The 24,495-nt window shown below is 49.5% G+C and overlaps 1 protein-coding gene and 1 non-coding gene across 3 annotated transcripts in view; both read right to left on the bottom strand.

Moving 5' to 3' along the window:
* The window catches only part of AZIN2 (antizyme inhibitor 2), a 35,767-nt gene extending 12,506 nt beyond the window's left edge, over positions 1–23,261 (bottom strand). Inside the window, exons 1-8 of one of the 2 annotated variants that reach the window (XM_046019447.1) lie at positions 23,168–23,261; positions 22,956–23,076; positions 20,367–20,540; positions 13,411–13,583; positions 12,298–12,432; positions 11,385–11,550; positions 10,079–10,241; positions 8,776–8,888 (exon numbers count right to left, since the gene is read on the bottom strand). In XM_046019447.1, coding sequence (XP_045875403.1) covers positions 8,776–8,888; positions 10,079–10,241; positions 11,385–11,550; positions 12,298–12,432; positions 13,411–13,577 — 744 coding nt within the window. In that variant the 5' untranslated portion in view covers positions 13,578–13,583; positions 20,367–20,540; positions 22,956–23,076; positions 23,168–23,261. Of the gene's footprint in view, positions 1–8,775; positions 8,889–10,078; positions 10,242–11,384; positions 11,551–12,297; positions 12,433–13,410; positions 13,584–20,366; positions 20,541–22,079; positions 22,268–22,955 lie in introns of both variants that reach the window. The other variant, XM_046019436.1, reaches the window with a different exon arrangement.
* LOC123928144 lies at positions 1,279–1,385 on the bottom strand. The gene has a single exon (XR_006815625.1). It is a non-coding gene; the product is annotated as a U6 spliceosomal RNA (small nuclear RNA).
* Positions 23,262–24,495: the final 1,234 nt, after the last annotated feature.

Here is a 24,495-nt window from a genome sequence, read left to right on the forward strand (position 1 = left end):
GGGCCTTAGAAGCCCTTGGAGGACTTTGGCTTTAATTTGGAGTGAGACGGGAGCCAGCACAGTGTTTTAGGCAGTTTCAATAAAACCTGATATGATTTGACTTACATTTTAAAAGAATCCCTCTGGCTAGTGGGTGGAGAATAGGCTGGCTTTTACTCTAAGTGGAGATGCCTGCTTTCACTTAATTTTGACCTCTGAAGGATCCCCCGCTTTCTTGTAAGTCAGGATGCAGTTTTCTTTGTTGTCAGTGAGGAGGCTGTTCAGAGTATCTGGACCACCACATTGCTGGAAATAGAAGGCACCCCACCAGTTTTCTAAACACAGCACAAAGCTATTGCCAAAATGCTATGGAATAGGCTGAACAAAGAAAAAAAAATATCAAAAGGACAGGATAAAGACAAGAGATGAAAAAAATAAAACTAGTGTACAGTATGGCAAAGCAGTAATAAAACAAAAAAGCATTAGAGATCATTTCTTAAGAATTCTTAAGACAAGAACTAACCAGATCCACGCTTGACAAATGCTATTACAATACACAAGACAGAGTCACATTTTGTAACAACAAATCACTAGAATAAAATACAATAGCAAGTAAGAAAGCCCAATCCTGTCAACAGAGAGATGGGATCCGGACAGAGTAGCGTGATGGAAGCTTGTATCCTGAATTTTGGTTCCCAAAATTCTTATAAAATTCCCAGGGTACTTGCCCCATCTGGGTCTCTCCCCACACTCCACTCTACCTTGCATTTAAGGGATGCCAATACACAGTTACTAAATTGTATCTTTAACCCTAAGTATATGACATTTCAGATCACTCAATGAACATTTAAAGTGTTTATACATTAAAAAGTCCACCTAACATATCAGTATTTAAAGAAAAACACATCTCCCGATATATGTTTTTTTAAGTTAAAAATGGTGTGTACTATGACACTTTAAAAAAAAGGAATCAGGGACGCCTGGGTGGCTCAGTGGGTTAAGCTGCTGCCTTCGGCTCGGGTCATGATCCCAGGGTCCTGGGATCGAGTCCCGCATGGTCTCCTTGCTCGGCAGGGAGCCTGCTTCTCTCTCCACCTCTGCCTGCCTGTGTGCTCTCTCTCTCTCTCCTTCTCTCTGACAAATAAATAAAATAAAAAAAAATTTTTTTAAAAATAAAAAAAAGGAATCAAAGTAAATTTTAACAATAATCATCTCTAAGTGGTGGGATTAAGGGATCACTTTATATGGCTGTCTGTACTAGATTTTCCTCAATAAACATTCTCTCTCTCTCTCTTTTTTCAATTTATGGGACACTTGACAAATCTGCATGTCCTCCTTGCACAGGGGCCATGCTAATCTTCCCTGTATCGTTCCAATTTTAATATATGTGCTGCCAAAGCAAGCACCACACATTCTATTTCTACAATAGAAAACATATGTATAACATAAAGGCAGTCTATAACCAGCAGAGCACAAAAGGTACAGAGGAACAAACTCCCTCACACTATTAATTGCAGAGCACTTAGTTAAGACACATGAGAGTATGTTGAAACTTCTATGAAAGAAAAACAAAGAATCACAAAACTCGAATAAAACCAACAGACTGATGAAAAAGCTACTTGTTTCCAATACTATATGAAAAACACACACATATGCATACGCAAGCTCATCTTCACTTGTAAGAAAAAAACCCCAAATGAGGTAAATGGAGAATATAAAAAGATATTGACATCAAAGGAAATAAAACAATAACATGCTTTATCCTTGTCAAGAAGACAGAAATGAAAGAAATACTGAGATATATACCATTTCAGATAAATTAGCCAACCAGAAAAAGTCACAGCATGCACGGATAGTGAGTTTATTATGAAATGAGCGCAGCTGCTAATGGTATAGACTGGGCCAAGCTTTGAGAAAAACAATCTGGCGATGTGTATCAAGAGACCTAAAAAGGCTCCTATCTTTTTACCTGGTAATTCTATTCTAGGGGCTCATCATAAAACAGTTTTTTAAAGGGAACCCACTTTCAGTGTGTAACTTGAGTCAGCCACACAGAGACTCACAAAGTGCATCCTACGCAGAGGTATGACTCATGGACACATGAATGAACATAACCAAAAATTAGCAATGGCCGGCGCGCCTGAATGGCTCAGTCAGCTGAGCGACCAACTCTGGCCAGCTCAAGTCATGATCTCAGCATTGTGGGATTGAGCCCCACATCAGGCTCTGCACCCACTAAGGAGTCTGCTTCCCTTTCCCTTTTCCTCTGCCCTTTCCCCCTCTCCCTCCAATAAATAAATAAATTTTCAAAAAAAATTAGCAATGTCCAAATGTCCAGTGGTGAGAAGATTTTATCTGGAGGCAACAATTTCACAGAAAAGGAGCGAAGAGCTTGTTCTCTGGCGACACCCAGCTAATCCAAAACAAAGAGGATATGCACCCTACCCCCAGGCACCTCACAGTCTGCAGTATAAAAATTCTACCCTTTATTCGCTGTGATTAATACCCGTTATAAAGGTGGGACTTTGAGCAAGTTGCTTCACCCCCCCATTCCTCAGTTTTCTCATCTGTAAAATGGGTCTAACAGAATCCACCATATAGAACTGTTATAAAGATTACATGAGTAACGCCACGTAAAGTGTTTTGTACAGCACGTGCTACAGTAAGTGCACGGTGGCTTCAGCCGCCACCACTAAGCGTGAGGCTCACAGCCACGTGCCACTTGGTGTGTCTCATGAAAGAGGGGTGACATTATGAATAAATTAGGGTAGAGGACCGCAGAGCTTCTCCCTCCTTTGTTCCTTTAAATTTAAGTTGCTCCCATGATTTTTTTAAAAGATTTTATTTATTTGAGAGAGAGACAGACAGAGAGCATGAGTGGGGAGGAGGAGGAGGAGAAGCAGACTCCCACGAAGCAGGGACCCCAATGCGGGGCTCGATCCCAGGACGGTGAGAGCATGACCTGAGCCGAAGGCAGATGCTCAACCGACTGAGCCACCCAGGTGCCCCACTCCCATAATTTTTAAAGACTGATTCCATTCCAACATAGAGCACCTACTATGTGCCAGGTCCTGTGCTGGGGAAACAATTTCTGCCCTCAAGGGGCTCCCAGTGTAGTGGGTGATGCTTTCATTCATCCTTCATTCAACAAGTAGTTATCGAGCACCTACTATGTGCCAGGCACTGCGCCAGGTGCTAGGAATTCAAAGGTAAGGAGTAGACAGTGTGGCCACACCCACAGAGCCTGCGCGCCAGTGGGGAAGGCAGATGATAAGCAAGGAAACAAAACCCAATAGGAATAATTACAGATTCTGACGCATCAACAGGGTGACGGTATTGTCTGATGGTGAGGAGCAAATGCCCTTGAGAATGAGCCATCAGGAAAGGTTTCCCCAAAGGTGACATCCAACCTGAGACATACCAGAGGAGAGTAAGGAAGTCATCTCAGGGGCAAGGGGAAGAGTGTTCGGGCAGGTGAATACAATGGTCCCTAGGTATGAAGGAGCTTAGTTGTTCCAGGAGAGAAAGGAGGTCACTGGGACTGGAGCAGGTGAGTGAGGGGCTCAGTGGGGACTGATGCAGCTAAAGACGTGGGCAGGAGCCCTGCCAGCCAGGGTGAGGAGCCTGGATTCTATTCTGAGAGTAACAGGGAGCCACCAAAAGTTTTAAGAAGAAGAGAGAGATGATCTTTGGGTATTTTAAAAAAATCATATTGGGGGCACCTGTGGGACTCAATTGGTTAAGTGCCTGCCTTCAGCTCAGGTCATGATCCCAGGGTCCCGGAATCAAGTCCCGCATCGGGCTCTTCATCGGGGAGCCTGCTTCTCTCTCTCCCTTTGCCTGCCACTCTGCCTACTTGTGCATGTTCTCTCACTCTCTCTTGCTAGCTCTGTGTCAAATAAAAAAATAAAATCTCTTTTAAAAAATCACTTTGTCTACAGTGTGGAAATTAGATAGTAGGAAGCAGGAGTCAGGGTGAGAAGACCAGTGAGTGATTGCTACACTAGCCTAGGAAGGGGGGTGATGGCAGCTTGCACTCTGCCCTGGTGGCGGGGAAGAAATTAGATGGATTCCAAGTGTATTTTGGAATTGGACTGAAAAATTGCAGGTGAACTGCCTGTGGGAAGAGAAGAAAGCAAGAATCAAGAACAATGCCAAAGTGTTACAGCTTGAACAGCTGGCTAGCTGGCGGTGGTTTCCTAGGAGAAAACTTTGGGAAGGAAGAAGTTTGGGTTGGAAATCAAGAGTTCATTTCTGTACAGTTAAATTTGAGTGCCTGTGAGATATCCAGCAGAAATGGCAAGTGGGTAGAGAGATACGCAAGTCTGGAGCTCAGGTGAACAGTCCAGACTAGAGATATAAATTTGAAAATGATGAGACCACTGAAGATATTGAAAGCCTCGGTCTGGAAGAGCTCATCTAGGAAATGCATGCAGGCAGAGAAGAAGATGGAGAATGGAGGTCTGAGAGTCAACATTCAGGGGAGTGTGGGAAAGTGCTGGAGAGAGAAGGTGGAAATGACCGAGGAGGAGGCAAAGCCAAGAACAAGAAGGTGGAAAAAGATCAGCTGCTGAAGACAGAAGTGCCACCCCTGGGCTGGACACATGCAAGGAACTTTCAAGAGCATCTCCTCTACAGCTATGCGACCGATATCCCACTGGGAAGGTTCGAAGAGGGAGTGAGAGCCAAGGGAGCAAGGGTAGCGAGTGCAAGCCGCTGGCTGGAGAGGTTCAGACACAAAGAGCAGTCACTGCTCTTTTTCTTTTTCTGTCTCTGACAGAAGAGAAAATATGTGTGTCCAATAAATACACAAAGAGATAACCAACTTCATTAGTAACCAGGGACATGCACATCAAGACAGGAGAAACCATTTCACATCCATTCCACTGAGAGAATGTTGAAAGTCTGACAATGCGAAGCGCTGGGGAAAACGCGGATCTACCCAGCCTCTACCAGGGGTGGGGGAATCACCAAGCAGTACAACCACTTTGGAAAACCATCCGGCATGATCTCATGAGGCAGAACAATCAGGTGCCCCATCTATGCCCAGCAACTCCACAGAGTCAAAAACAAGAGTATTCAGAGCAGCAGATCTCACAGTAGCGAAGGCCCAGAAACAACCCAGCGCCCAGAGAGGAGAGCAAACGGACTGGCCGCAGCATGCTCACCCACGGTGTGGGCCTTAGGGACACACAGCAGCAGTGACGAAGCTTAGACTGTGACAGTACACTTTTCAAGAAGTCCAAAAATGTTGCATACATCATAACATCCTTTTTGTAAAGTAAAATAAAATAAATCATAATACGTTGAGGAATAAGCTTTGATGTGACAAAACATGAAAGAAGCCAGATGAATGGCAACCGGCTCATGACAAGAGGCTCGATATCATTAGTCATAAAAGAAACACAAATCGAAACCACGATGAAATGTCCCTCACACCTGTTGGGAAGACTGTTATCAAAAAACAAAAGACGACTGGTGTTGACAAGGTCGTGGAGACACTAGAACGCTGTTATGCCACTGGAGGGAATGCCTCATGATGCAGACGCTTCCTGGAAAACAGGATGGTGTTTCTCAAAAACTTCAGTGTGATCCAGCTACCCTACTTCTGGGTATTTATCCAAAAGAACTGAAATCAGGATCTCTAGGAGGGATTAGCTGTCCCATATTCACCACTGCACTGTCAACAGCTGCCAAGACCTGAATGTCCAAGGATGGATGAATGGATTTTAAAAATGCAGTCTATCCTTACAATGGAATATTATCAGCCTTATCCAAGGAGGAAATACTGCAGCATGCACAGCATGAATGAACAAGGAGGACGTGATGCTAACTGAAATGAGCTAGTCACAGAAGGACACGCACTGCACACTTGCGTTTATTTGAGGTATCGAACAGTCAAACTCATGGAACAAAGACTAGAAGTGTGGGTACCAGGGGCTGATGGAAAGGGGAACTGGGAAGTCGATAATCAATGGTCATAAAATCTCAGCTCTACAAGATGAACAAGTTCTAGAGATCTGCTCTACCACGTGTGCTTACAGATAATAGTAGCACATCATACACTTAACCATCTGTTACAAGAGGAGATTTTCTGTTAAATGTTCTTACTGCAATAGGAAAAAAAAAAACTATATTAAAAAAAATTAAAAAGCCATATGGAAAAAATGGTAGCAGTTGAGTCAAAACAGTGGGTACTTTCCATGGGAAGAGACAAAAGGAATGCGGCAGAAAAAGAATAAATAATGTAAGAATACTTATTTTACTAAAAAGAAAGACAAGTCTTCCCAGGAAATGTTTTTACCCTAAAACTGATTAGGAATCCACCCAAAACCATGAAATTGAACTACCTAGTTTCAAAGAAATAAATACAGGGCACAGAACAAGATAGTCGATAACACCAGAGGGAAATCCAGGGAATCCACCAATCAGGAAAATCCAGAATGCAGGAAACTTTAGGACCAACAACTCAGTTTCATCAACAAATAATTAAAACAAACAAACAAACAAACAAACCAGGAGTGAGTTTGGGGAAACCAATAGGTTAAGGAGAGACATTGGACCAAATGCAGTATATGGACTTTTTTTGGCTGCTGCTTTCAGCAAGTCAATTAGAAAAACCATTTATGAGGCAGGATGATGGGAGATATTGTTTATTTTTAATTTGATAATGGTATTATGACTTTTCTAAAGTCCTTTCCTTTTAAAGATATATACTAAAATAATTTTTTAAAGATCTTCTATTTATTTATTTAACAGAGAGAAAGAGAAATAACAAGTAGGCAGAGAGGCAGGCAGAGAGGGGCGAAGCAGGCTCCCTGCTGAGCAGAGAGCCCGATGCGGGGCTCAAACGCAGGACCCTGAGATCATGACCTGAGTTGAAGGCAGAGGCTTAACCCACTGAGCCACCCAGGCACCCCAATATACTAAAATATTTTTGAAAAAATTCCAATAACACTTGTTCTGTAGTTTTCTGTGCTTTTCTCGCAACACTGTTGAAGCCTGTATACTGCTCACCACTTGCATGCATGCACGCGCACGCACACACAGACACACACACACAGGCACACACTCCCGTACCCAGCAGGACAGGATTTCCAAAGTGCAGACAATTCTGTCTCACGTACTGTCCTGAGCAGGCCTCAGTAAGGGGCTTTGCATAGCGAGAATACTCAAATGTTTCTTGAGTTTTTAAAAAGAAAGAAAGAAAACAAACAAAAAAGAGCCAGGCAGGCTCCAGCAATAAGTATACTTTGAACCAAGGACTGATTATGTTTAATAGGACTTTCTGTGCCTGGTGTCCAAATACAAAGTCCTGGGGAACGAAGAGCAGGGATGCAGACCTGTCACCGAGACTTGTAAAGGGGACCTTCCTTGGGGAAGAAGGTGCAGATGCCACCGCAGGCAGGCCGGGTCCCTCTGACACACACCCAACACAACAGTAGCTCATTCACTGGGTGTGTGGTCATCTGTCCCCACCACCAGACAGGGGCCCCACCCTGGATCTGGTCACACGGCTGGACCTGGTAAGTGGTTGACAACCCCAAGGAAGAAGCTTTAACAGCGTCCAGAGGAAAACAGGACTGGTCACAAAGCAGGTCAGTAACATCCTGGGCCCAAGGCAGGAATACCAACCAGAAATTAATCAAAATGGAGACCCTGGATGGGGGGTGTGGTAGTGAGCTGGGCCCACAGCCCTGCTCATCTGAGTTACTGATGAAGGGAATGGGGTGTGGGTCAGGGACAGCTTGCAACAGGAAGAAGGATACTGGAAGGTAGATGAGGTCTGGAGGGGGACAGGACCTGGGAAGCAGCTGCTGCCTCCTGTGTGACCTGGGGCGTGGCTGGCCTAGGCCAGCCTTGTCCTCTCTCAGTGCAGTAGGTTTGGGAAACCACAAGAATGCAGGCAGGGCTAGCATATCACGGCGGAAAACTGAATTCCTGAGCACATCAGGGAGGCTTACTCAGACTAGCTGGAGGAAATCACGTTGAACAGTCCAGCTCTGGAATGAGGATATACTCAAGTCGTGGCATGGGCACGTGGAGGTGGGCATTGGGGTGGGGGGGGTTCCTTCTGCCTGTGACAGATAAGGGGCAGGAAGGACTACACAGAGGATCTGACGTTTGAATGGGTCTTGAAAAACTAGACAGGATGGAAAAAGAGAAAAACAAAAACACACCGAGCGCTCACGATGGTCTAGGTCCCTCTAGACACTGAAGTTCCCTTCCAGGAAAAGGGCCACACAAAGGCCTGGAGATGTGAAAATACAACAGTGTGTCTGATTGTCTTTCCCCTCTTTGTCCATGCCTGTTCCCTGGTCACCCTGGAAAAACCCATCAAAGATGAACTGTTTCTTTTTGCTTCTAGAAATTCACTCTAAGGCTTGACCAGAGATGGATGTCAAGATACACTCACAACACTCAAAACAGCAAACCCACCATAGGTTAGATGGGTTAAAATACTACGTAGTCTTCAAAATGCAAGTTGTCAAAGGTGAGCTAATGGCATGGAAAGAGCTGTACCCCATAACGGGTGGGAAAACAGCAGTTAAAAAATAATACAGTCCAACTTTATTTCTGAAAACAGAGTACATTTTTTTAAAGACTAAGAAGAAATCTAATGTTCAAAGAGTCTATCTCTACGTGGTGGGATTGGGTGATCTTCATCATCCTGCCATTTTCTACAATGAATATGTGTTACTTTTAAAAAATCAGATTAAAACACCCCCCAGAATGTTATTTAAACACACACCTACACACACAGTTGAAAACAGGCCCACGTGGGGGTAGGCTCACCTTCTGCAGGATGGGGGTAGGGCAGGTGTTGTCAAACAGGACTGAGTTGAAGATCCCATATACGCCCTCACCGAGGTGGTACACGATGGTCTTGGGGATGGAACCATTTTCCTCTGTGGGGAGGGCAGGGGTCAGGGGCAGCACAGGCAGCAGTGTGAGGGGGCGGGAGTGGGGCCCTGGCACAGTGGGCAGCTCAGCAAGCATGATGGGTAACCAAAGCCCAAAGGCTGCCCCTTCCTCAGCTCTGGAGTGAGTCCTGCTGCCTCCTATGACACAAGGTTCATGTGATGCCTCCTCACCCCTGCAGCTGGGCACCCCTGCACAGGACACACTTCCTGCCTGCACCTGAGCCCCTGGACGCCCCAGCAAAGGCCGAAGAGCAGCCCACCCAAGCTCGAGACCCCAGGAGGTTAAACCGCTCACTCAGAGGCACGTGATGGGGCAGCATGAGCTGAAATGAGAAAGCAGGTCTCCTGGCTGGACCAGATAGGGTAATGAGCCAGATTTATAAAGGAAGCCAGAAGAATGTCATCTCTGCACACACACACACACACACACACACAAGACATTCTACCCGGAGCCCACCACTCCTCCCAATGGATTCTCACGGGAAGACACACAGACCTCAGCTCTTCTGCCTGGGATCCCGGAGCAGAAGGTGAAGCCCCAAGAACAGAGCCTTTGACCCCACTCACTCAAGGGGCTGCTGGAAGGACTGATCTCTCTGGAAGGGCAGGAAAGAGTGCTGACGTTGCAGTGTGGGCAGAGAACCCTGAGTCAGCCCGGCCTGAACTTGGATCCAGGCATTGCCTCTACCAGCTCTGTGACTTTGGGCGAGTGACTCAACCTCTCCAGGCCTATGTTCTGTCATCTATAAAGTAGGCTTAGACAAATATAAGTTGTCATTAATTATTTTCCTTATGTTATGAGCAGCAGCAGGATGAGTAAGAGCCTGTCCTTTAGAGAGACAGACAGACATGGGGTCGAATGCAGGCTTTGCTTTTTACTGTTAAGAAACTCACTTATATTCTCTTTGGCTCTCAATTTTCTCATCTGTACAATGGGTTAATAAACTATCTGTTCTCCCTAAGGTTGCTTTGACCTCAATCTTCATAAAGTATAAACATACATAGGAAAAACTGACACCAAGTGTCTTGGGGGGTAAGAGGACTTGGATATAAGTTTCCCTAAGGCAAGGATCCATCCTCCAGATTCTCCATGCCCTAAAACTAGACCTTGCTCAGCCAGCCACAGTCCCTAGCTTCGGGAAAAAATGGGGCTCTGCTGCCAACCTGGAACCTACCCTCCCTTCCAGGCTGGTCCACAAGAACCTCCTTCTTGGCGATGATGCTGACAGCCAAGGTGAAAGCCGAAGTCACATAGTAGCGCCCCAGCCTGGCAAGGATGTCCACGCCACAGCCCTCTGGGAAGTACAGGTCCAAGGCTGAGTTGATCACAGAAGCAATCTGGTGGGACAGGGATGGGGGACAGTGACACGTGTGAAATGTGGGATTTACATACTGAGGACTTTCTATAGCTTCAAGTCTATTTCTTGAAAGCTTCTTTGATTTTAGAAAGAAGCATTTGGCAGCTGCTAAGGCCCCAACTGGTGACTGCGGACAGTTGGCCAGGAAGGCAGGAGGCAGACGGAGCAGGGTCAAGACCCTTATACTTGTGTCAATCAACTTCCTTAACACCCCCACAATGGGAAGAGGTATTCTTAACGTAATACTTGGTACTCAGGTTCTAGAAGCCCTGATGTAGATCTTTCTTTCATAAATGACCAATCTGATAAAGGACACATTTTTCACAGAAAATACAAGAACAAAGACCAAAATCACCCTTAATTCTATCGTCCAGATTGTTAATTACTGTTAACTTTTTGGAGTAGCGCCTTTAATTCTTTTTCTATATAAACACAGTTTTTTATTATAAATATGATAAGGCTATACATATTTTATAACCTGTTTTATGCAACAGACTCTGTGAATGACCTTACAAGGAGGTCATATGAATGTACCACCATTTAATAAATTCCTGAGAGTTAGATTGGACCATGAAAGTCCGCTGGGTTTTGTTATGAACACTGCTACAACGCTTCTCTTTGAGGCTAACTCTTTGTGCCTGTGGGGGATTATTTTCTTAGGGTCAGTCCCCATGTGAGCGCCCAGGACTTGGCTCTTACTAGGGAGAGGCGACCCCTAGTGGTTGGAGTGGGGATTGCTGGGGTACATTTTTCTTGATTTCATTTCACATGGAAAGGAGCAGACAAGTGGGACTTTCTTCTCCCTGCCCTCCCGTTTGATTTCTTATCAGCTCACCTAAGGGAGAACAGAGCAGGCCAGGCCCTCAGAGAGTTTCAGGACTTATGCAAATAGACCTGGTTAAGCTTCAAATATGCACATGGACTAGTGTCAGAGAGAGCAGGGTGTGTTTCCAGCTCTGCCGCAGACCAGAAAGTGACGTAACCTTGAGGAGCCTCAGTTTGCTCGGCTGTAACATGGGGCTAATAATAAAATGATCCAGGAAAAGCACTTAGCACAGCATGCTAGGACCCACTCAACAGTACCGGGCACACCAACCCCACCTCCCACACAGGCTAGGGTTACCTCTTCGAATCTCACTTTGGCCCCCTCCAATCCAGGGAAGCCACCACCAAGGTCCAGGAGATGCATCCTGTGGCCCAGCTCAGCGCCCATCTCAAACACAAGCCGGGCGTCTGCAATGGACTGAGCGTAGGCGTGAAGGTCAGGACAGCCGCTGCCAACGTGAAAACTGGGAAGGGAGGAAGACCCTCGGTTTACATGCAGGGCCCCAGGTGTGATGGTCGCAGCCCAAGCCAGGAGCAGCCTTGGGCAGGCACAATGGGCATCACGCCCATCCTGCAGATACAGTGACTGAGCGCCCCAGAGGTTAAATGCATTGCCAAAGGTCATGGGACAAATGAGGTGTGGACAGGAGACTAGATCCAAGGTCCTTTGGCACTTGGTGTCCCTCCCATCCCTTCATGCTGCCACTGGGGCTGAGCCCCCTAGGATGAGGAGCAGGGCCCCAGAGTCAGCCGTGTCCGTAGGTCCCTCCCAGCCAGCACTGTGCTTTGGTTTCCCCAGCTATGAAACGGGGCTAAGATCCCACAAGGCTGTGCGAAAATGTACCTGAAGCATTTAGCACAGTGCCTGGCGTATCTTAAGCACAGAATAAATGAAAACTATATTATTAGGTCATTATCATGACTTCTTCCATATCCCTGCATGCAAAGAGACAGAGCAAAGGTGTGTATGGCTCCTGCCAAGCCAGGTCCCTCCTGGGGCCCCTGGGGACAAGATCTGGGGACCATGGGGTTGAGGCAGGGGGACACTCTGAACTTTCTTTCCAAAGAGAGGAAACTGTCCGATGGTAGAATTCTATGCCTGGGGACAGGCCCTCCTTACAGACCCTGAAGGAGGATCTCATAGAGAACTGATTAATTTCTGGGAAAGAGGCAGGGGGCTGGCAGGGACGGTGGGGTTTCCGGGCACTCACCTCACCCCCACTACCTCCACGTGGCTCCTCTTGGCATTTTCAAGCAGGTGTCTGCAGGATTTCAGTGACGCTCCAAACTTGAAGCTCAGGGGGCTCAGGGAGTGACAGTCATCAGTAGCAATGCCCAGAACCATCCTGAGGAGACACGCAGCGCACCTCTGCGGGGGGACCCCACCCCCTACCCCAATTATATCCTCTCGGAGAACAGGGGCATAAGCTCAGAGCCACCCACCCCACAGGGCCCTGACCCCTTCCTGTACCTGCACTGCCAGTCAGCCTCTGGAGCCTGTCCAGTCCATTCCCTAAACATCCCTGGGCCCAGCGCCACAGCCGCTGCCCTGGCCCTGACCTCTCCAGCTCTCCCAGGCAGCTCCACTTCCTCCAAATCAGCCTCTACGCCGGCCAGGCTTTTACAACTTTTCTTGCAGGAGGGGAACCGTTTTTTAAACACAGTCTTATTGAGAACCCCGATATCACGTAAAACCAACAAAATGGAAGATGCTTTAGGTGAACCAGAGTGGTCCCCCATCACCCCAAGGTGGCCCTCCCTGGAGCCCCTATGGCATCAGGTGACCGCGCGAAAGCCAAAGCCAGAGCAAAACATCCAGCCCTGACCCCTGCCAAAGCCCACATGCATCAGGTCTCTGCCCTGGGACCATGACCAACCAGCCTTCACTGCTGCCCTCTGCCCTCACACAGGGTCTGTTCTGGCCACCCCAAATTTCTGCTCATTCCTCAAATACCCTGGGGCTGCTTCTGACCTCCTCGCATTCTTTGCTTAAGCGGTTCACCCAGATACACTGTTTATCGGGCCCACCTCGAAGGCTGCCTCCTTTGTGCCGCCTTCCTGACCAACCCCCTCTTGCTCCCTTGGCCTATGACTTTGACCTCCAGAATACTGCAGCTTTGCTCTGCCCAGGCTGTCACGGGTATTTCTGCCCTGGTCCTCATCAGGCCCCAGCTCATTGGGTCTGACCCAGGAACGCCTGCCCCAGACTCCTGGGACTATGGCCGGGGCCAGCTCAGGGTCCTCGGCTCCAGAGCTCCCCCTCCGTCCCTCCTCCTTGCCCTCACACTCAGCCCAGCCCTCCCCACGAGCGGTCCTCAGCTTACCTGGCACTGGGGTGGCCCTTTACCACCTTTGCCAGCTCCATCTCGTTGTCAAAGCTCAGCAGCCGGACCCCATGCTTGGCGGCGTACTTGATCTGTGCAATTTGCTTACAGGGGTTGGCGTAGATGATCTTACTGGCAGGGACGCCAATACGCTGGACCAACTCCATCTCTGCCTGTGGGATCCCAAAGGTGATGGTGAGGAGGTTCAGGGTCTACCGGGCCCACAGGAGTTGAGGACACACAAATGAGGGGCAGAGTCATAGTATGCCTGGGGAGGTCCCTAAGAAGTGGGCTGCACTTTTACACGACAGATATGCGAAAATCAGGACTTATGCCAGTTTGCCATTCTTTGACAGACGAGGCTGCCACAGACAGCTGGGCAGGTGGTGCACTGTACAACCGAGGTGAGGGAAGTCCCAGTCACACAGAATCCATGGTAGATTTATATAGTTATTACAACTTCTTGTCAGTAGAGCATCTTAGCCTCACAAAGTCATATATATATATATATATATTCTAATTCACTCAAAGACATTACATAGAGTCATGATAGGCCTAACAATAGCCACGATACATTTTCCTGACAGACTTAATGTTTAAAGAGTATTCCTTGGTGGGGATACCTGGGTGGCTCAGTTGGTTAAGCATCTGCCTTTAGCTCAAATCATGATCCCAGGGTCCCTGCTCAGAGGGGAATCTGCTTCTCCCTCTCTGTTTGCCCCTCCCCCAACCCGTGCAAGCTCACGTGCTCATGCTCTCTCTCTCAAATAAATAAATAAAATCTTAAAAAAAAAAAAAAAGAATATTCCTTGATGTACTGGAAAGTTCACCAGACCGAGAGTCCTTTTGACAGGTCATCCCACATCCCAAGGCCCACTGTGTGCATGGCGCTCTGCTGGGTGACTCTGGCCAGCCCTTCCCCGTGAGGGGCCTCCTCTTCCTCACCTTTACAGAACACAGTTCCACCAGCTTGCGGCATTAATGGTACAGACAATGATGATGACGAGAGCAACCACTGTCACTGAGCACCTACCACAAGCAGGCACTGAATGAGATGTCAGAAAAAGGGCCAGAGAACAAACAGTTTAGGTTTGGTCAGCCACAGAGGTTCCTTTTTTTCTTTTTAAGATTTTATTTATTTTGAGAGAGGGAGAAAGAGGACCTGTGTGCTCATGTGCAAGCCATGAGCAGGGAAAGGAGCAGACGGGGAAAGGGGCAGCTGGGCAGAGGGGCAGAGGGGGAGGAAGAGGAAGAGAGCATCCAAAGCAGACTCCAGGCCAAGCACAGAGCCTGAGGCCAAGCTGGAACTCATGATCATGAGATCATGACCTGAGCCAAAACCAAGAGCCAGGTGCCCAGTGGACTGAGCCACCCAGGTGTCCCAGCCATAGAGGTTCCCTGACATCTGCTCAACACTAAAGCAGCCAGAGAGAGGGCCCAAGTGAACGAGCATGGCTGTGATCCCATAGAACCTGACAGAATCAGGCAGTGGCCTGGCTTTGATAACCATCCATCACTGGCCAACCCTTGCTTTAGAGTCACTACTTTATCTACTCCTTGCACTAATCCGGTCAGAGGGGAGCTGACTCCACTCTAGAGAGAAGGAAACTGGTACTCAGCGGAGAGACGCAGCAGACAGGGGGCAGAGCCAGCTTTCAAACTCAAGTCTGACTGTCTATGATGGAGGGCAGGAAATGAAGAGGAAGCCAGCTCCAAAAAAATGTAGGAGACACAGGGCCATTTTTAGCCATTCTGAGTTTATAATAAGTCTCTAATTTAATGGAGCAATTTTTCAAAATAGGGTACTTCCGTGCATTATCTCGCGTGATGCCTATAACTGTCCTGCGACATATGCATTGGCCACACTTTACAGAGGACCACACGGAGCTCAGAGAAGCCCACCTGCCTGCGGAAACACTAAGGAAGAGAGCAGGACGGAGCTGGAACTGCTGCCCTCACAGCTGGCTTCCAAAGACCCCGAGTCCGAGTGGACGTGCAAATGTGCTTCTGCTCCTGACTTCACCACATGAGGAGGAAGCCACAGTGGCAATCTGGGGCTTGTGACTTAGCTATAAACACACAGTAACGACTGTTATTCATTGAAGGATTTCCATAGACCAGCCATCGCCTTAACTATTTTATATTCATTTGTATTTAAGTCTCATAATGATTTTATGAGGCAGGAAGCAGAGGCTCAGAAGTAAAGTGACTTGTCCAATTCACACAGCTGGTAAGCGGCAGAGCTGGGATTCTCACCCAGGACTGTCAGACTTCAGCACACGAGCTCTTTACCACGGTACTGCGATGGAGAATTCAACCTCGAAGTGGACACGTGTTCCCGGAGCATCAATTGAGATGCTAAAGAAAATAAGTGGTGAGAGAAGCAGAAAATCTCTGACCCCATGGAGCTTTCTTGAGGAGCGGGGGCAGGCAAGAACAAATGAGCACTGAATGATGAAGGAGTTCTAAATACAGAGCAGAGTGTGGGGAAAAGGCACGGGATACTAGAGAGCCCGATGAGGGACCTGGATGTGAGGAGTCAAGGACAGCCCTTCTGAAGGTCAGAAAGGGAAGCTGAACTCCACAGGAGGCCTCATCCAGGCCCAGAAGGAAGGAAAGAATTTTCTGGTAGCAGGAAGAAGGTCCTGCCAAGACCCTGAGGCAGAATGTGCTCAGCCTGGTTGAGGACCAGAGAACCCTGGATTGGCCCGGGCAGGAGGAACACCGTGGGGAGAAGACAAGGTGTCAGGGAGGCGAGCAGAGCCAACAGGGAGACCGAGAAGGCTGATGCAGATTTATATTTTATCCTGCGACTCAAGGGAATCCGTTGGAAGGGTTTCGAGGAGGGAAATGGCATAGTCAGATTTGCACTTGAACTGCAAGGTTTAAACGCACATCACTGGCTACCATGTGAGCACAGACTCAGGAAGGGTCGAGAGGATTCTGTGGGGGACTGGTGGCAATCTCCCGAGGTGAGGGAACAGCTGGGAGAGAGGTACTCTCTCCCCGAGGGCAGGACTGGCAAGCGTGGTGGTGGCTAGCTCATGGGGCTGTCTGACTCCACGCCCAGCAGGCCAAGCAGCCCTTCTCCAAAGGGAAGACGGTGAGAGTGGTGGAGCACACTGGGTTCTAGGTGACCTGTGGGATCCAGGCAGCCACTGGATATGTAAGGTCTGGTCTGGAGATTGAAATGTGGGAGGTGGTGGCATACTGATGCTATCTACAGCAGTGGGAGGAGATGAAATTCCCTAAGAGGAGGGAGAGTTAACAAGAGAAAGGGAGCCTGAGACAGAATCCAAAGGCCCCCTCCCATTGAGAGAGAGGGAAGTCGGGCACCCAGGACCTGAGAGAGGGGAGGAGCAAGGACTCATCCAGAAGGGGAACAACACCTAGATTATATAGTCTTGTCACAGAAAACCTTATCTTGACTCCTATCCGTACAGAAGGAGGGTGTCAACGCTCACAGGGGCGGGGGGGGGGGGGGGCGGGGGTAGGGGGCAGGTGCAGAGCAGCACTCCCGTTCCTCTCATTTACTTCTGGAGTCTTTAAACTAGGAACATAGGTTATTGTTGGGTGTTTCTAAAAAGAATCTGTCCCAAACGGGGAGTAGCTCTTAGTGCATATAAAGTTCCTGTCCTGCAAGATGAAGGAAGTTCTAGAAATCTGCCAAACCATGTTTACAATCAACCATACTGTGCTGTACACTTAAAAATGTGTTAAGAGGGTAGATCTCATGGTAAGTGTTCTTTTTTTTTACGATTTTATTTATTTGAGCAAGAGAGAGAGAGAGAGAGCACATGTGTTCACACAAGCAGGCGGAGAGGCAGAGGGAGAGGGAGAAGCAGACCACCTGCTGAGCAAGGGGCCTGACATGGGGCTCGACCCCAGGACCCTGGGATCATGACCTGAGCTGAAGGCAGATGCTCAACCGACTGAGCCACCCAGGAGTCCCTCACTTTAAGTGTTCTTACCTCAAAAACAAACAGTCGCTGTGTTGAATGTTGCTGAGAGTCTGGATAATAAGAGGACCAAAGAGTGCCCTTGACAAGGTCTAAATGCATCTACACGGACAGATCTCCAACCTGCCAAACTTAAAGCTATTGCGACACAGTCCCTACCACATAAACATCTTTTATGTTTTGTATATTTTCTATGGATCCCATTTGTACATATTTTTTAAACACCATATACCCACCAAAGTCAAACAGAGATAATGGTGCTTATCTCTGGAGACACAAAGCTGATGGCCTACCTGATGTGTGTGTGTGAATGAATCAATGTATTCTTCAAATAATTCAAAATGCATGTTTAAAATCAAATGCTTACTGAGTCTTGGGAGATCGCTGGGGAAGTTGGTAAGAGATTCCTCAGAGTAGTGAGAGTGGAAATGGGGACACATGGCTCAGATGCCAGGGTTAGAGGAAAGAGCCAGGTGCATACAGACAAGCGGGTGTAGACAGCTCTGTTTGGCCACGAAGAGAGAGCACGGGACTGCATAGGAGGTGGTGTGGAGTCCCTGGAAGGCTTTTTAAGATGGGAGGATGCTGATAGAGACAGCAAGAAAAGGCAGAATGGGGGCAGAGGAGATGACATAAGGTCCTTGGGAAGGTGGGTGGGTGGACGAGAGCCCCATGCAAGGCATGGCCTGTGCCATTGACCTGTCCATGGCAGAATTACACCCAGCCTACCGCTCACACCAGATCCTAGGTCAATGTTGGCCAAGGGCATGGTGCTGTTAAGTGCAGCCACTAATGATGGGCAACCAGAAGAGGGCAGTCTTGGCCTTTCAAGAAAAGCTGTGCTTCCTGGAGCCCCCTCTGAGTAAGTGGGATCATCTCAACTGCAGGGAGGGGGCCACGGCCCCTCTCAACCCTGGGGGTTAGCAAAGGCAATCGTCACCAGCTGGGGCCCAGCTCTGCCATCCCCTCCCCAAGGATATGGACAGGTGCAGCGAGAGAGCTGGAGACCCCACGCTACCACTGGCCACACTACACACGTGGACACTCCCCAGTGAGTCGCTCACATCCTGCACCCCCTTCCCGGTCTGTTAAATGCTTTCTCACAGGGCTGTTGTCAGAATCAGGGTAGTAATAATTACCTCACAGGGTTGTTGCAAGAATAAAATGAGATCATGTACAGAAAACGCTTGGCAAAATGCCTGACAGGACAGAAGCACTCAACAACAGTACACGCTTTTAACGTCCCTGCAGACGTCAAAGTCTAAGCCCTACCCCCCTCTAACTCTGCTCTTTGGAGGCCAGCTCTGAGGCCAGATGGTCAGGTACAGTGCCCTACCTCTGGGTTTCCAGATGCATAGGACCTGTCAGGGGGGTTGGCTCCTTTTCTTCACCCCTAGACCAAGAAGCCTGGAAAGGAGCCCCTTCCTCCTCTCCCAGAGCTGAACCCCGGCATGGCAGGCCTGCAGGGGACGTCCAGGCTCTGCTACCAGGAAGCTGTGCACAGTTGGCCCCAGTCTCCTCCACTGTAAAATGGAGATCTCTCTCCTACGCTCCTCAAGGGCTCCTCACGGGCTCCTCACGGGCTTGACACGAGACACACACGAAGCTACGTGTGCAAAGGAAGAGCTAATGCCAAGAGGCTTTGCGATGACAATAGGGAAGACTCATCTATCACTCAGAGCATTAACGTTGTCTTTGAGAAAGGTTAACTTGCTTATTCTCACCATCCCACCATGGTGCACACCTCCTTCCCACCCAGGATCCCTCCACCCCTGTCATCCTGCCCAGGCTAGCTCTCCTCCATTCTCCTCCAGGATCCCTTTCTAGAATCCACCTCCTCCTAACACCCAACCACACTGCCACCAGGATTTCAAACGAGTTCCCCTCAAAACAATCATTACTAACCATTAAAACAAATAACAGTAATGACAATCTCACAAAGCAACGCCCACCCGGTTTGTTCTCACCTCAGGGCCTTTACACTTGCTTTTCCCTCTGCCTGGAAGCACGTCCCCTAGTTATCCCCCTGGCTTGATCCTTTGCTTCCTTTGTGTCCATATTCAAATTTCAGCAAAGCCTTCTCTGGCCAAACTACATGAAAGTACAATCTTCCTTCCTAACATTCCCTACTTTCCTTCCCCACTTTAACTTTCTCCCTAGCAATGACCATCTAAAACAACATAGATTTTCATCCTTTCACTTGTTTGTTTTTTAGAAAGCAAGTTCCGTGAAAAAGGGCCTTTTTTGTTTGGTTTGGTTTGTTCACTTGCTAAATCCCCACCTGAAATGGGCCCTCTGGTAGGTGTTCAAAAAAGGTTTGCTGAATGACTAAATGTGTCCAAAGCAGTAGTCTGAGAAAACTTTATACGCTTGAAGGCTGTCATCAACTAAGAACAGGAAGAAAAGAGAGGAGCGAAGCATTCAAACCCCAGATGACAGAGCCTGTCTTACTCAACACTGGATTGCCAGCCCTAGTTACACACTGACCCGCACACGGCAGTCCGACAAACAGAGAACGATAGTAAGTAAGCAGAGTAAATCTAGAGAGAGCAGGAGGGCAATTCAGACAACAGTAGTAATCTCATTAGAAAGGCAGCAAAATTGGCAACACAACAGAATTCTCAAAGGACTAGTTGAGAAAAGGTACTGTCACACATTACTAAGACTATAAAAGAAAAAAACGATGATAAGAAGGTATTTTTGTTTTGTTTTGTCTTGTTTTAATTAGAAGGATACCATGCAGAGCTCTAAGCCAAGAAGCTGGAGAATCTCCATGAATCAGGTGACCCACCTACCCAGACACACACACACACACACACACACACGGGTTCCCACTGAGAACTTCCATGCTTGTTTCTCCCTCCCTCATCCCTTCAAGCCCTCTTCTAAGTGGGTGGCCTGTCCCAGGGGGTGGGGGCCAATGGCAGCACCCCAGCCTCCTGTGTGCTGAGCAGGCAGCGAGGGTCAGTAAACAGGGTGGGGAGGATAGGGGCTCACCTTGTTGGCACAGCTGAAGCCCAGCCCCAGCTCAGCCAGGACCTTCAGCACACCTGGGCTGCTGTTGCACTTGACCGTGTAAAAAGGCCGGACTCGGGGCAGGCACTTCAGGAAGCAGAAATGCTTCCTCACCACAGCACCCAGGTCAGCCACGAAGAAGGCAGCGACATCACCCTGCGCGAGAATAGTGAATGTGAGACTCCCCTGCTTAGCTCCCTCCTGGCGTGTACCATCTGCCATCCTCCCCAGGCCCCGCTCTGGCCACCAAGGCGCCTGGCTCTACCTCTACCGGTCTCTGCATAGTAGGCCAACTGCACTGCGGGTTCTGTGATCTGGCTCAAGTCCCCTCCTCCCCTCGCTGCAGCTCCAGCCCCAGCTCCACACCTTCCGAGCTCTCGTTCCCACCATGCCCTTGGTGTAGAATACACTTGCCCCCACTCCGATCTGGCAAACTCCCAGTCTACCTTCAAGGTTCTCCTCACAGGCTACCTCCCCCGAAACAATAACGCCATTCTGCCTTTAGGGCTCTCGCTGCATGTAACGCACGCTTTCAAAGTATCAGAGCTGTATATACATTGGTCTTCTCCAGAAAAAGACAGATGCTTTGCAGGCCAAAGCTATGGCCTGCAGCCCACGGCCTTCCACATGCAGGCGCCCACTGAAGCCTTGCATGAGTCCCACCTCCACTGGGACTGCTCACTGCCTGTGAGCAACGGGTCATCATAGATTTGTTGAGGGCAAAAACCTGTAAGAGGCTCTGGGAGAGAAAGCATTTACTTCAACCCTCACTGGAACTCAGTTTCCCTTTTATGCTACACTTTTTTACGGAAGCCCACTTGGTGTCTGACGTGATGCTAAGGGACACAGGTGACCAGACAGGGCTCTGGCCCTGAAGGCGCTTGTGTCTTGAAGGCAACCAACCCTCTGAGCGATGACAGGTCCGTTCAATAAATGCTCTCCCGGAGTTTCTCCACAATGCGGTGGAGGCCACAGAGAAAAGGAAATACAAAATCGGCCCGGGAGATTAGGACAAAGTGACACTGATGAGTAATGAGGAAGGACGGAAATAGGTAAGAGTGAGACAGGCTGGGAGAAGGGCATTCCAGGCAGAGGCAACAGCCTGGGCCGAGGGCAATAACAGCACACGGCATCATCAGGAAGCAGCAGCGGTTCGGCTGGGATCAAGTATGATCCGCTCTGGGCAAAGCTGGGCGGGTTCAGGGCTCTGAAAGCAGAACTCTGACTTAATATTGCAAGAGGTAGGGGACCACCTGCCAATTCTAAGTTTGAGCATGGCTGCGATTGGGTTGGGAGGGAGGCGGCTAGTGAGAGGAGGCAGGGAGGAGGTTAGTGAGCTCCTAGAGAGATGAGGTCTGAACTACAAAGCCAGGGCCCAGCAGAGCACCCCGGGGTGGGCTGGTGGTGTAATAAGCTTGGTGGTGCCGTAGGGAGGGGGGCAAGCCAGACTCCCAGGTTTCTAACCTAGAGGGTGGGTTAGATGGTGGTGGTGCTGTTCATCAGGGCAGGGCAGGAAGGAAGGACAAAGTTTGGGGCAAAAACAAGGAAATGGGGGTCAAATGAGCCCATCTCGGGCCAACAGCAAAGACTGAATGCCAAATATGAAGGAAGATGAGGACCCAAGGAGTCCTTCCAGGAAAGGCAGCGGGGCCTGCACAGGGAATGAGAGACCCACCCCAACTCCCCGTCCCTCACCGCGGTGGCCTGTGAGGCCCCCAGAGTGAGCTCCTCCAACAGGTCTCGGGTGCTGAAGCCCTCCTCCACCATCACAAAGTCTGTTTCGCTCAAGTAGCCAGCCATGCCGAGGAGGAGGAGGAGCCGTTGGGCTGGATGGAGCCGCTGCCCCGGCCGCAGCCCTGCCGCCTTTGAAAGTATGCAACACGCTGCGGGGGAAGAGGGAGTCAAGTGAGGGGGCTCGCTGGAGGGCTGCCCTCCACTGCCCCTCTGACCTCCCTAAGCCGGGGACCCAGTCCTGTCACACCCCACTGCCAGCTCAAGCCTGGAGACCTTAAGCCACCTGGAAAGGGTGGGGACCATCAGGAATCCTGGACTGGGACAAGGCATAACATGCCTAGATGTCACTCCCTCTCCGAGCCTCAGTTTTCCCATCTGCAAAACGGATGGGTCATTTTAGAGATCCGTTGCAGTTATGAAATTCGGGTTTTAGCAAAAAGGGAAAGAACGAGAGGGAGCAGGAAAGCCAAGAAGCTCGGGTGGGGAAGTTTTCAGGGGACCCCCAGTTTTGACCACGCCCAACTAAAGAGACTGAGGGTAGCCCCACTAAGGAGTCTCAGCCCCGGAGCAGGAGCTTAGGTTCGAGTCCCACCTCTGCTCCGTGATCTTGGGTATGCCCTGTCCCCTCTCCGAGCCTCAGTTTCACCGTTTGTAAATGGGGTGGGGGGAGCTGAGCTAGCGGGCAGGTCCTGACGTGCCAGGATTCTAAGCGTGCATGGAGCCACATGATGGTGGGTAGGGGTCGCGGGCTCCCGGGCGGGAACCGAAGCCTGGGGTTCTGCCCGGGTGAGCCCTCCCGAGTGCAGGGCCAAGGAACCACCCCCCACATCACCTTACCAAGCCCCGTCCTCCTTCGCGGGGGCCAGAGCCAGGCGCGCTGCTAGGGGGGGTCGCCGGTGACCTCGAAACTTGTGCAACACCCCAAGGAGGAGTGGCAGTTGCGGAGCCGAGGCCCCTGCTGAGAGGAGGCAAGGGGGCCGGGGGCAGGTCAGCACTGGAGCCGAGGGCGTCCGCCCCCGGAGGCTCCCCGAGCCACTCCCCGCACTCGCCTTAAAACGCATTTACACGGCTTCGGCCCATAGGTCTCCCCAGCTAGTGAATCGGATCCTCGGCGCCTCCGCTCGCCCGCTCCCCCCGGCTCGGGCCCCGCGGCCTGCGCCCCGCCCGCCCAGCAGCCACCGACCCCACGCCCCGCCTGCCCCCTGCCGCCTGCTTATATAAGCCCCGCCCAGGCCCCGCCCCTGGCGCCTAGGCCCCGCCCCGCTCGGCCCCCTCCGTAGCCCGGGCAACCGGGTGCCGCCGTACCATTGGTCGATTCCGACATAAAGCATTCAGCTCTGCCACCCTGCTCCGCAAACCTGAGTAAGCTTCAATCCTCCCAGCCCAGCGGGCTGCACAGCTACCCCACACTGGGAAATGGCAACTGCAGAGCCGCCACCTCGGAATCCGGAGCGCCTACACGCTGGGAAGCTTAGGTCCTGGATCATGGATCTTAGCGAGCGGGCAGGAAGCCAGGAGGTTTTCTATTTGCTCTGGGAAATCTCTGACTACCTCCTCTCGCGGGTGCCTCTCTCCTCTCCTCTTGGAGATCTCCTCATTTCATCCCTCAAAGCCTGGGTCAAATGTCATCTCCTGTGTTACTTTTCTAATAAAATCCTTCTTGTTTAATTACCTCTCCCAGCATCTTCTCTGATTCCTCCAACTCAAAACCCAGCTAAAATGTCTTCAAAAACGTGACTTCCCAGCTCAGGGCAATCTCTCTCTTCATCCCACCTTCTGAATCTGGCAAACTCCTACTCACTTTCAAATAAAATGTCTCCTCCAAGATGCATTCTCTGACTTCCTCTGAACTAAATGCATTTTTTTTTTCTCTTTTACACCTGACAAACTCCTGCTCGCCTATCAAAGTACAATATAACGTGACCTTCCCTGTTGAGTGTCCATGACTTTCCTTGGCTGGAGGGACAATGGAACTCACAGCGATTATATCTGTGTGCACTCCTCACTCATCTGGCTCTTGTTACCCAGAGCACGAGAATCCTATTGTTGCTTTACACTTCTTGCTTGGTTACACTTCCCAGCTATTGTGTGATCTCCCAAAGGCAGGAAATGAGGGCCTGACTCCTCAAAGTATCCAGTGCCTGCTCTAAACAAGTGTGCCAAAGACGATTCAGTATCTGTGTTATTCAAAAACTGCTCCAAAAGTCCATCTGACAGTGATTGTACAATTATAGCCAGGACATTCTTAAGAAGGAAAGAAGGAAGGAAGGAAGGAGGAAGGAAGGGAAAGAAAAGGAAAGGTAAGGAAAGAAAAGAAAAAAAGAGAGGACTTCTTAGACCAGATATCAAAATATTGTAAAAGCTATAGTCTTTAAAA

The sequence above is a fragment of the Meles meles genome, chromosome 1, assembly GCF_922984935.1.
Source record: "Meles meles chromosome 1, mMelMel3.1 paternal haplotype, whole genome shotgun sequence".
Taxonomy (NCBI): Eukaryota; Metazoa; Chordata; class Mammalia; order Carnivora; family Mustelidae; genus Meles; species Meles meles.